The following is a 12,921-nucleotide window of genomic DNA, read 5'->3' as shown; positions in this document are numbered from 1 at the left end:
TAACATTACAACAAAAGAGCAGAATTGCATGTTGGCGTATGAATGGACAATAATATTATACTGCACTGACATTCTTCATAGAATACAGTAACTTTTCAGGTAACAAACAAGACGATACAATAAGGTTGTTACATTTACAGCTAGAGCGCCATCTACTGGTGAAAAGGATTCATCACCAAGACCGACATGAATTGGGAACAGGATGAGCCTCGGCCTGCTCGAGAGCGTGATGACGTAGACAACCTCACGTACGCATTATATAACGCGTTCCTCTGACGTCAGCGTCCTCTTCCCTGCCTCGGCCCTCGTGTGGTGGGCAGTGTATAATTTGCTGTCGGCTTTTTCCTCCACCGAGCGAATCCAAAACCATCCGTCAAAATGGTAAGATAATTCCGTTTGCGTGGGGTATGGCGGAATACGCACGACGTCTCGGTGTTGTCGCCGTTAATATTACCGCTGTGGGAGGATATATATGGGCGCGCTAGCAATAATGGGTGTTGATAGTAAACCGATGAAAAAATGGCAACCGTTTTGTCTGAGTGCTCCCTTTTGAAGGCCACGCAGTCTAGAGAACGCATACCGTTCTTATTCTGTATCGTAAGCGCAGTGCTACCCGACTAGTCCTTTCGCGTCGTGTAGAGGCCTGTAATTCGAATGGCGGTTTGCTCGCGTACCGGCTATTTGGAGTTGTATCTTGATGCTTTATACATTGTTTTAAACGGCCCAAACAGCCGTTGGTAATAGAGAAGGCTTAATTTCGGGCTATCCTGGCTGGTCGACTACAATGCTTGCTGTTGTTGCCCGGTTTGAGAACCTGCCGGCCTTTTGTCATCCTCCCGTAGGCTGCGTCGTTTAGCCACCATGCTAACGCGTAGCATTGTGTCATTAGTTTGTACACGTGGCCAAATCGCCGACATTCGGTATGAAGCGTTGGATGTTTGTATCTGCTTCCACTTGTTTCAAGTTTAAATCCAAGGCATTTGAGGTCAAAGTACCTTGTTTAATAGTATGCACATTGCACAACTTGTGATGGCGGATTCACAACGCCCTGAATAGAAAATGATGCGTCAGACCATTCCCCCCCCCCCCCCCCCCTCTGCTGGTGAGGTGGCTGAATCTACACTAGTGTTTAAAAAATGGAGAATGGCACCTCACACTTTGGCCGATCATTTAAGCGTTTTGTTGGAGTGAGAGATGTAGAAGGAACATTTCTGGTTTTGACTAAAAACAATTTTTTTGGGGGGGGGGTAAATGCAAGGTAAAGGTAATCACAGGTAATGCAGTTTGCTGGATTGTTTTATTATATTTATTTGAGTATGTTGTGATTTTAGTTGTCCTACCTCCATTTGATTACAGATGGCTGTTCTTTCTACTCTGTGGAAAATTTGCTCGACATGATCTTAAAAATTCTTTTAACGGTGGTAAAGTAAACTAAAATTGAGATGTTGGGGTCTTATAAGGTGGAGATAACTCGACAGCAGACATGGAAGAAGGTGAATCAGGGAAAATTATGGAGCACTCACTGAGAAGCAAGATGATTCCTATCCATGGCCTTATTCAAGAGACTTGTTTAATTTTGTCAATTAAGATTTATTTGTATACCACCACCTCCTGGCACTCAAAAAGTCTAATATAAAACTGTTCATTGGTGAGGTTTGTTTATTTGTTGTCATAAGCTAATTTTGCATTGCTATGGCTCTTCAACATCATAGAGCATGTTATGTGATTTTTATTTTTTATTTTTCCCTCTCCATGTGAGCACTATCTACCTGAGGGGAAACATTTGTGCAGTTTTAATTTTATCAAGTTAATTCATAGTAGACAATGTATTTACTATAACACTCGAGTAAATTTCAGTCTGTTCCTTTACTTTTCATACAGGTGTTGAATCAGTACTTTTACCCGTCTTTTTTACAAGCTTCTATACTTCAGTACAGAGTGGGAATACCTTTCCCACATCGGTACAGTGGTAATATGAAATAGTTGTTTCAAGTCTCCGCAGATTTCGTAAATGTTTCTTGTCATTTCAGGTGAACTTTACAATCGACCAGATCCGTGCCATCATGGATAAGAAGGCCAACATCCGTAACATGTCCGTGATTGCGCACGTCGATCATGGCAAGTCGACCCTGACCGACTCCCTCGTGTCGAAGGCCGGTATCATCGCCTCAGCCCGTGCTGGGGAGACCCGGTTCACCGACACGCGAAAGGATGAACAGGACCGTTGCATTACCATCAAGTCTACGTGAGCATTGGTGTTGAATTTTATCGATTCAGAAGGGGTGTGGCATTTTCACACACAAAAGTATCATTTATGGTTTGTTCTATAATATGCTCTTCTTACTGTGGAAAGTTGTGCACAATTTATTCTTTGGGTGGTTGAATTTCAATTTCTAATTGTGAGAACAATGAATTTTTCTTAAACTGTTGCCGCCATTGCAAGTTAAATTTAAGTCAGCCAGTGCGTGGTAAAACAAAATCGCACCCTTTGAAGATTCCTGAAAGACGGGTAATGGCGAACAGGATGGTGTTTGTTGGCAGGCAGTGCAAAACAGTATTAATTGCATGTTCATGTTTTAGTTTGCATGGTAAATTTCAATTTGTGTAATTGGATTGTACTGCGCAATCAGCCCCTTTTTAATATTTCATACATTTCAATTTCCTGATCCTTAGTTATCACACACTTTTCGTCTCGGTGCTTCACGAGTACGCAAAGAAAAATACAACTCTTGTGGAAATAAACCTTTAGGTAATTACTGAGCTGTAGTTTTTTCTGATGTCTCATGGCATCACACAACTGTTTTCTGTTTGACTCGTGGCATATTTTTCCCCGTCAGCTTTGGTTGCCCAAATTATACGACTTTGGTGGTTTTCTGCCTCAGTGTGTTTGGGTTGCTCAGTTTAAATTTGCATGTCCACACTTTTGTAGCGCCATCTCTATGTTCTACGAGTTGGCCGAGAACGACTTGGCCTTCATCAAGCAGTCAAAGGATGGCTCCGGCTTCTTGATCAACCTGATTGACTCTCCTGGACACGTTGACTTCTCCTCTGAAGTAACTGCTGCTCTCCGTGTTACTGATGGAGCCCTGGTGGTCGTTGACTGTGTTTCTGGTACGAATGACATGCAAGTTTTGTTCATGTAAGGTGGAACTCACTGCATCTGCAATGATGCTGTCAATGTAGAATATGCATCACTCTTGCTGTTAGTGTATCTGTAACGTGTTCAAACATATTTCTGTCTCTATACCAGGTGTATGCGTCCAAACCGAAACCGTGCTCCGTCAGGCCATCTGTGAGCGCATCAAACCTGTCCTGATGATGAACAAGATGGACCGTGCCTTGTTGGAGCTGCAGCTTGAGCCCGATGACCTGTACAAAACTTTCCAGTGTATCATCGAAAACGTCAATGTCATTATTTCAACTTATGGCGAAGAAAATGGACCCATGGGTAATATCATGGTGAGTAGTCTTTTATTTGTATTTTTTTCCTCTTTAAGTGTGTATGCTAAAGTCATGTCGCCGTCCCGACAAATTGGTGCATCAAAGACATACCATAATTTCTCATGTATAATGCGGACCCCCAAAGTTGACCTTAAAATTCTGGAAAACCCTTCTACCCATGTAGAATGCATTTTTACAATGCATGATTTTGCTTCTACCCATATGATCAAAATAATGGGTGCGCATTATACACGAGAACATTGCGGTAATAGTTTAGGTGGTGGGGGGTTCACACGCATGCAGTGTCCAGCCTTTGTTACTGCTGATAGTACCATTGTAGATAGAATATTATACCGTTCAGTTTCGTGTGGGTTTTTTACAGGGAAAGGGGGACTTGTGGCAATCTAATTTAATCCTCTTCCTAAATTTGATATTTCGCTCGTTGGCATGTTTCTATTGACAGGTTTGTTTATTTCATCAGGACAATGCACATTATCCACACAAAAAAAGCATTTTTGCAAATATGCTAGCGTTAGCACGGTGGCTAAATTTCATCCATTTTAGCTGTGGCGTCTCGTTTCTTTTTAGTTTAAAATGGTTTACTTAACATGGATCCTTTGCTGTACCTTGGCCACGGGTAGAATCCTGGGTCTCTTTTCCACTCGTCTGTCCCATAAATTCTCGCGGACTGACCAAGCCGCCACCTTTCCAGCTAGCCTGCTGCTGCTACTTAACCTGCTGGCTACCTAGTTGCTCTAGCACTGTGTTGGATCAGCTTTTCTCCATTAAATCTGCCACGGTCCCGTCCCCCCCCCTCCAGTGATGGCTCCTTCTCTGCTTCTATGGTGGAGCTTTCATGGCATCTGTGCAGCTCATTGGAGAGCAAGGCTAAGCCTTCAGTGAAGAGGGTGTTTTCTTTTTTAATTTACAAACCTAATGGAGATCTTAAAGTTAGTGTGTACATGCACAGAAGTGATGCACACTTAGTCAAAATGGTGGCAGCCATGTGCAGCATTGCAGTGCTTGTCAGAATAAAGTACCGTATTTTCCGCACCATAAGGCGCATGCTAAAACAAGGTAACTGGAGCAAAACAGTGAGTTTGGTTGAACTTTATTCTACTACGCATTTAAAAATACACTTGCATTATTTTTTGATCAATCTTTTGTCACAAATGCATCAAAGTCTTCATCTTCTGTATCTGAATTGAACAGCTGGGCAATTTATCCATCAAACATGCCGGGTTCCCTCGTACTCGTCTGAGTCAGTCTCGCTGCCGGCTGGCTATCCAGCAATGATGCCTGCTTTCGCGAAAGCTCGGACATCAGTCAAAGCAGATACCTTAGCCCAGGCATCCACAATCCATTCACATATAGTGGCGTAACTCGCCCGGCGCTGCCTCCCAGTCTCTCATCCATCGCTCCAGCGCCGCTCGCAACTTCACTTTGAACGCTCAGTTTAAACCGATGTCCAGCGGTTGGAGTTCGCTGCCAGTTGCTGCGCCACGGTAGTCCTTGCGGAGATGGCGCCTTTTCAGAAAACGAAAGCACCAAGACGGACCTCCTTGAAAGTGTTCAATTTTCATGTCTTGTGCCATCGTTATTGCCTTCAGTCGAATGGTGACTGTAGAGATGCTTCCCCCGGCTGTTCTTGTGCTTGATTTTGAATTCTCTCGCGGCTGCTCTATTCCCATTTACAACTGCGTAACTGATAGCCTGTAGTTTGAATTGTGCCTCGTAAGCATGTCTCTTCGCTGATGCGATTTTTGGGGGTCCTTAGCCAAACAAATGTTGTTTTGCAGCATACCAGTAGTACAGTATACCTACTAGCGGCATGGCGGAGGTAAGTGAACTTACTGTACGTAGCTTTATGTAATGTTCTCTAATTGGTTTATCGCTGCCAGCGTACGTAGTGTACGTATTACGTACCTATGTCCGCGGGAAATGGTCCGACAGTCAGTTCTAACGGAGCGCTTACCAAAATCGCACATTTTTACAGATCTTGGAACTCAGTGCACTCATAAGGCTTTTAAGTGCGCCTTATAGTACGGAAAATACGATAAGTATTTTACTCTTTGAGTTTTGATTATAAATAATAATTTCATGTTTTTATTTTTCTAACTTCTAGATTGATCCGGTCATTGGCACAGTTGGCTTTGGCTCTGGCCTCCACGGTTGGGCTTTCACGCTCAAGCAGTTTGCTGAGATGTATGCAGCCAAGTTTGCAGCCAAGGGCAACACCCAGATGACTGCGGCTGAGCGCTGCAAGAAGGTGGAAGACATGATGAAGAAGCTGTGGGGTGACAGGTAAAGAGCAGATTTGCTGAAAACATGGTGGTCACAGTTTTATGTGGACTGGGAAAAATAATTACTTGATGACTGCGGAATTTGTCATGAACTATGAGAGAATGTCTGTCAACAATGGTAAGAAAGTCCGACAATAGCGGTGTCCCGGGGCCACCACCTATAGACGCTGGCCTGCACGGATGGGTCAGTAAAAATTTGTAAGTCAACGAAACATTCTGTCTGCCGAAAATGGCCCAAGAGCACATTTTCACTTACGGACTGAAATACTTTCATCACCGAAACATTCCGTCCGAGCCACGATCTTGTGATGATGCAAGGAAAAACGATACAGGTACCAATTAGCCTCAAGTCGATAGCCGAAGCTAGCACCGCTAGCCTCATACCAGCGGTGGCTGGAACACGGAATAAGGGCAGCGACATAAAGTGAAAAGTATGCTAACAGGAACTTGATTCATCACAGAAGACAACGCGGGCCAAAAACGACACCTTACAGAACTGTCGTAACAGTTAACGGAATACGGCATATGGCAGGTGTGTATAATCATAGGTCTTCGCATGACGGTCACAGGCACACACAAAAAGTCACACCCCTCAATCAATGGAGTTGTACCAATAATTTTATAATGGGGCTTAAATAATATAGTATAAAGACTGTAATAAAATAATCACTAAATGTATAGTAATATTGAAAAATAGAGCAAGATGTTCGAGGGGCTGATGGGCTGAATCAGTATTGTGCTCTCCTTTACACTGGAATAAATGACCTCAAAACAACTTGGGGGGGGGGGTATTTTAAAACATGACATTTTGTCCCCAAAATAAATCGGGGGGGGGGAAATTGCCAATGGATTTAGTAATAATTGACTTGATTCTTGAAATGTTTTTTCTTGTGAAAAATTAGAAGAGGTCCAAGCAGCCTTTTTGCAGCTTCCACTCAATATTTTATTGTATAATTTCTGTAACTCGAGATTTTTAGCTTGTCTTCGCAGGTACAGTATTTTGGCCCACTATTCATGAGCAAAGTGCCTTATCCAGACTATTGCCCGTAGGTGTGAATGTGAGTACGAATGGTTGTTTGTTTGTATGTGCCCTGCGATTGGATGGCGACCACGTCAGGGTGTACCCTGCCTTTCGGTCAAAGATGGCTGGGATAGGCTCAAGCATGCCCGCGACCAGAGCGAGGATAACCGGTACGGATGATGCTACTATTGTAGCAGAATGTCTTGTGGCTTCACCGCACCCCCAATTTGAACGTTTTCTAAAACATATTTTCTTTTATCGGTTGTCTATTGCAATACATATTGATTTATCACCAAACCCTACCTATCTATGGCTTTAGAGCAGTGATTTTGAACCTTTGTGGAGCCAAGGCATGTATTTTACAATTGAAAAATCTCACGGCACACTAACTAACAAACAATTTCACAAAAGGTGGATACATCAATTACTGTATGTATTTCCTGCCATCTAATAGAAGACCATTAATTTGTCTGTCACTATGACTCACTGGTATAAATGGATGAACAAAGATGCATTATTTCTTGTAAATTTTTCGAGCAATGGCGTAAAATTTTATAATTTCCCATGGCACACCTGAAGAGCCCTCGTGGCACACTGGTTGAGAATCACTGCTTTAGAGCAAAGTGTGTCTGTTGCCAAAATGCATGGGTGCATTTGGTGAATAGGGTGATAAATCATTGCCAACAGCCTCTCAAAGTATTGCTATTATCGTGCGTTTCCTTGTGGCATTCTGCTACTTCCTTCACAATTGCTGATTTTGTGGTTCAATAAAAAAACAATGCAGTACAGCATACTGTATGTGGAGCCTCAAAACCGAGATAGAGGTGCTCATTGCTCCCCGTTTGCCCTTTCCAAGAGCAAATGTGATCCGGCAATCATGTCAAGTGCCTGCCATCTATCAAAACAAATCAATTCACACACAAAAAAGTACTTGATTGCTAAAATAGATTCCCTGTTCTACAGCGAAAACACTTCTCTCCTTCTCACAAAAAAACTTTCCATTTGCGCTATTTAAGTTGTTTTCAAGGAAAGTGACACTCTTTGAAATGTTATAGTAAATTTGACGCGTCGATTTAAGACTTCATCCCTCACAATTTTTACACAGTTGAGCTTCTTGGAGGATATTTTTACTTGAAACTTGCCAGCCTATCACAAAAAAGGGGTTCCCTGAGTAGCAGTAAAAGGGGGCTCAGGGAGATATTTTGAGAAATAATTATACTTTGTCTAGTTTTATAGCAATATCACAAAAACATTCCTCAAAAGGGTCATTTTTGGGTGATCTCTTCATGTTGCTAATACAATGTAACATAACTTTATTGCTTCTTTCGATTACCGTGATTAATAAACCTTAAAATGACTTAATTTCTTTGTAAGTGAGCAAACTTACAAATCCCTTTTTTTCCTGGAGTACATTGATGAGAGGTATGAAAAGCTTTTTATGAATTGAATGGTATGCTTTTTGTTTATTGTAGGTACTTTGACCCAGCAACTGGCAAATTTTCCAAGTCTGCAGTTACAGCTGATGGCACAAAGCTCCCTCGCAGCTTTGTCCATCTTATCCTTGATCCCATCTTCAAGGTAAAAACAAATTTTAATGTTCAAACTGCATCTATGCGCTAATACCTGCAAGTGATGATTTCGACATTCTTCACTTTGACCTGATTTTTAGTTTGTGATGATGATGATATTGTGTCTGAGCAGGGCACAGAATGTCTTTTGAGATTTGTTTGATTGCAATCTTTTGACAAGTGTTAACAATCCCTTCCCAGGTGTTTGATGCAATCATGAAGTTCAGGAAGGAGGAAGCTAGCAAGCTGATCCAGAAGCTGGAGATCAAGTTGGATGTCGAGGATAAGGATAAAGAAGGCAAGCCCCTGCTGAAGGCTGTGATGCGTCGCTGGCTGCCAGCCGGAGAGGCCCTCCTTCAGATGATCACCATCCACCTGCCTTCCCCTGTCACTGCCCAAAAGTACCGTTGCGAGCTACTCTATGAAGGACCCGATGAAGATGAAGCTGCCCTTGGTATGATGCAAAATTCTAATCCCTATTGTAACAACTATGGTTGTTTGGTTTTTCTCTGATTGTCCAATTGATCTTTTCATTCAGGTATCAAGAATTGTGACTCAAAGGCTCCTTTAATGATGTACATCTCTAAGATGGTACCCACCAGTGACAAGGGACGCTTCTACGCCTTTGGCCGTGTCTTCTCTGGAACCGTTTCTACTGGTCTGAAAGTGCGCATCATGGGACCCAACTATACTCCTGGAAAGAAAGAGGACCTCTATACTAAACCTATCCAGAGGTTGGTTTTCACACTGGACCTGAATTATGTTTGAGAACAGTTTGGTATTCAAACATGAATTTGTCCCCTTTTTCCTCCCCAGGACCATTTTGATGATGGGTCGCTACACTGAGCCCATTGAAGATGTGCCCTGTGGTAACATTGTGGGTCTGGTTGGTGTGGATCAGTTCCTGGTCAAGACTGGCACCATCACCACCTTTGAGCATGCACACAACATGAAAGTGATGAAGTTCAGCGTCAGCCCTGTGGTCAGAATCGCTGTGGAAGCCAAAAACCCAGCTGATCTCCCCAAGCTGGTGGAGGGCTTGAAGCGTCTGTCCAAGTCTGATCCCATGGTGCAGTGCATCATTGAGGAGTCAGGAGAGCACATCGTTGCTGGAGCTGGAGAGCTGCATCTGGAGATCTGCCTCAAGGATCTCGAGGAGGACCATGCTTGCATCCCACTCAAGGTGACTTGACCTCACCGGTAGCCAAGAAGCAGACTGTCGTAGTCGTCGCCGCCGTTATAACATTTTTGTCTACATCGGGATGGGAACTGTGGCCCTCAGTTTCCAAAGCAAAGTTATTACATTTTACTGTGTTCCTATTCCTAATCAGATGTATTTCTTTATAGAAATCTGATCCTGTAGTGTCCTACAGAGAGACCGTTGACGCCGAGTCCTCCATCACATGTCTGTCCAAGTCCCCAAACAAGCACAACCGTCTGTTCATGAGGGCCCGCCCCTTGGAGGATGGTTTGCCCGAGGACATCGAGAAGGGAGACGTCAGCGCTCGTCAGGAGCTGAAGGCCCGGGCCCGCTACCTTGCAGAGAAGTATGATTGGGAACCCACAGATTGCAAGAAGATCTGGTGCTTCGGACCTGACGGAACTGGTCCCAACATGCTGGTGGATGTGACCAAGGGTGTGCAGTACCTCAATGAGATAAAGGACAGCGTTGTAGCTGGCTTCCAGTGGGCTGTTAAGGAGGTATGAAACACAATTTGTTGACCCAGAGTTAAGACAAAAGTTTTGTTAATTGATCTTTTGTCTTCAGGGCGTCCTCTGTGAAGAGAACATGCGTGCGGTTCGCTTTGATATCCATGATGTCACCCTGCATACAGATGCTATCCATCGTGGTGGTGGCCAGATTATGCCCACCACTCGCAGAGTTCTATATGCATGCCAGCTCACAGCTGAACCCAAATTGATGGAGCCTGTCTATTTGGTGGAAATTCAGGTACATCTATCATCTATACTTGTTGCATACATGCAAATCAGTCGCCTTTCTGCGAAATTTGTCGTTTTGAACTCAAAATAGGCCATTTCCGTGAATCGTACAGATCGCATGAGTTTTTCTGAGCGGGGGGTTCGCCATTATCAAGACTTTTTCGTACTCCTTCAGGTCTGGCACCTAGATCAATTCCGCACATCCACCATCCACACACAGATGTAATTGTGATTATTACACTGCGGCAGACTAATATGCTGGCGCATCGGCCTGAGGTTCCGCCTGTGTGCTCGGGACCGCCTTTGGATAAATCACAGGAGTAGACGAGACCAGAAAAAACACTTCCACCACTTCAGCTGTTAAGAAGTAACGGTACTTGTATTCCATTACAATGATCTAAATGTCAGTCGCTACTTTTAATCAATTATTGCTTATTTACAACTATTTCGTGAGCGAGACTACGACTTAAGGCTTCTTTATACTCACGTGGGCGGCGATCGCGCTGACGTCACTGCGGCTATCCCGCGCGCAGTTTGCCTTTATACAAGAGCGCAACCTACGCCCACACTTTTGAAAATGTCCTGCAGTTCTCCTCCCTCGGGGGTGTCGCTACGGCTGGCATTTGCCAAGGACACCACAGGATGGAGTTTCCTCTGCATTTTTTGGCCATTTCCGGTAGCCGTTTTTACTTTCCTTTCCGGAACAAAGCAACAATAATAGAGCGTGGAACACTGTATGCTTGAACAAATGGACCTCGATGACGCGTTTAATTATGCTGCAAAATCAAGAATAGGTGGTATGGGGAACGCTGAGTTTTATTCACATGCTGTGACTGTGTACGCAGCATGTGACTAAAACGGACCAATCATGAGAGATGATCTCCGTGGCATTCTACGCGCAGCAACAATTTTTGCCGAGTCCACGTCAAGTGCGGCCCAATGCGTCGGTCATGTGATGCAACGCATCACGCAATAGAGGATGCTATTCATGTGGCACAGCTTGAACCTGGCATCAGGTGCAGGTGGAGATGGGCCTGGCTCAAGTTGGAAGCCAAAACAAAAAAGCAAAGTTAGGCAAATTTTATTTAAATCCTAAATTTGTACATCAACATGTACTTGAGCGATGTAAATGTTTCTCTGTTCCCCGTGCCTCCATTGCTGAGGCGGCCGACTGGAGCTGTGGTCAGTGCCTGTCGTGGTGGCAATCCCCAAACCCGTTGGTAGACACCAACGGTGAGAGATGCCGTCGAGCTGAAGGAGTCCTATCAGGCCTATTTGGCCTGTGGGACTCCTGAGGCAGCTGATGCGTACCGGCTGGCCAAGCGGAATGGAGCTTTGGTGGTCGCTGAAGCAAAAGCTTTGGTATGGGAGGAGTTCGGTGAGGCCATGGAGAAAGACTTCCGGACGGCTTCGAGGAAATTCTGGTCCACCATCTGGCGTCTCAGGAGGGGGAAACAGTGCACCATCAACACTGTGTATAGTGGGGATAGGGCGCTGCTGACCTCGACTCGAGACGTTGTGAGCCGGTGGGGAGAATACTTCGAAGACCCCAATTCCACTGACACGCCTTCCCATGAGGGAGCAGAGTCTGGGTTCTCTGAGGCGGCCTCCTATCTCTGGGGTTGAGGTCACCAAGGTGGATGAGATTTGCCCGGAGTTCCTAAAGGCTCTGGATGTTGTGGGGCTGTCTTGGTTGACACGCCTGTGCAACATCGCGTGGACATCGGGGACAGTGCCTCTGGATTGGCAGACTGGGGTGGTGGTCATCCTTTTTAAGAAGGGGGACCGGAGGGTGTGTTCCAACTACAGGGGGATCACACTCCTCAGCTTCCCTGGTAAGGTCTATTCAAGGGTGCTGGAGAGTTCGCCCAACCAGTCAATGGTTTTTTGGGTGTCACCTTTTTCATTTGCATGTCTGTTGCCAAGGCAATATTTGCGGTATCTTTCAACTAAACCCATGTATTGCTTTCGCCACTCTGGTTGTGTAGTGTCCTGAGGCTGCCATGGGTGGAATCTATGGTGTGTTGACCAAGAGGCGTGGTCATGTGTTTGAAGAAGCCAGTGTCCTAGGTACGCCCATGCGTGTCATCAAGGCCTACCTGCCTGTCATGGAGTCCTTTGGTAAGTGTTCCAACCAAAAACCCACCCAGTAACAATCTTTTTACTTAACCCCTGACATGTCCTGATTAATGCAACATGGCTCTGTTTACAGGTTTTACAGCTGACCTTCGTTCCAACACTGGTGGCCAGGCCTTCCCCCAGTGCGTCTTTGACCATTGGCAGATCTTGCCTGGAAACCCATTGGATAATACTTCCAAGCCTGGTGTTGTGGTCACTGACGCGCGTAAACGCAAGGGTCTCAAAGAAGGTGTCCCAGCCTTGGAAAACTACCTGGACAAATTGTAAAAGCCTGGACCACTATTTGCTTATTGCCTCATTCCTCCCCACACATGTACAATGTGGGACCGGACTGTACAGAACACAGTGAGCACTAAGGTTTGCCAAAAGGATTGACAATATAAATGGATAAACTTAACAAAAATTGTAAACAAATAAAAGGAAATAAAACCTATCTGTGTTTCTTTTCAAACTAAAAAAATCACTACAGTATATGCAAAGCCATGTGATATAAATGGCCAGCTCAATC

General features: G+C 44.5%; 1 protein-coding gene across 1 annotated transcript; it reads left to right on the top strand.

Moving 5' to 3' along the window:
• The first annotated feature begins 225 nt into the window (after positions 1-225).
• Positions 226-12,846, top strand: LOC133481054 (elongation factor 2b-like). Its single transcript, XM_061779941.1, has 13 exons — positions 226-381; positions 2,031-2,245; positions 2,930-3,111; positions 3,251-3,459; positions 5,567-5,745; positions 8,238-8,343; positions 8,535-8,787; positions 8,872-9,067; positions 9,150-9,516; positions 9,681-10,034; positions 10,102-10,284; positions 12,263-12,395; positions 12,487-12,846. The coding sequence occupies exons 1-13, from the start codon at positions 379-381 to the stop codon at positions 12,678-12,680; spliced, it is 2,574 nt and encodes an 857-aa protein (XP_061635925.1). The 5' UTR covers positions 226-378; the 3' UTR covers positions 12,681-12,846.
• Positions 12,847-12,921: the final 75 nt, after the last annotated feature.

The sequence above is a fragment of the Phyllopteryx taeniolatus genome, chromosome 7, assembly GCF_024500385.1.
Source record: "Phyllopteryx taeniolatus isolate TA_2022b chromosome 7, UOR_Ptae_1.2, whole genome shotgun sequence".
Taxonomy (NCBI): domain Eukaryota; kingdom Metazoa; phylum Chordata; class Actinopteri; order Syngnathiformes; family Syngnathidae; genus Phyllopteryx; species Phyllopteryx taeniolatus.
The sequence above is the reverse complement of the archived record's forward strand: the minus strand, read 5'-3'. Positions and strand labels throughout refer to the sequence as shown.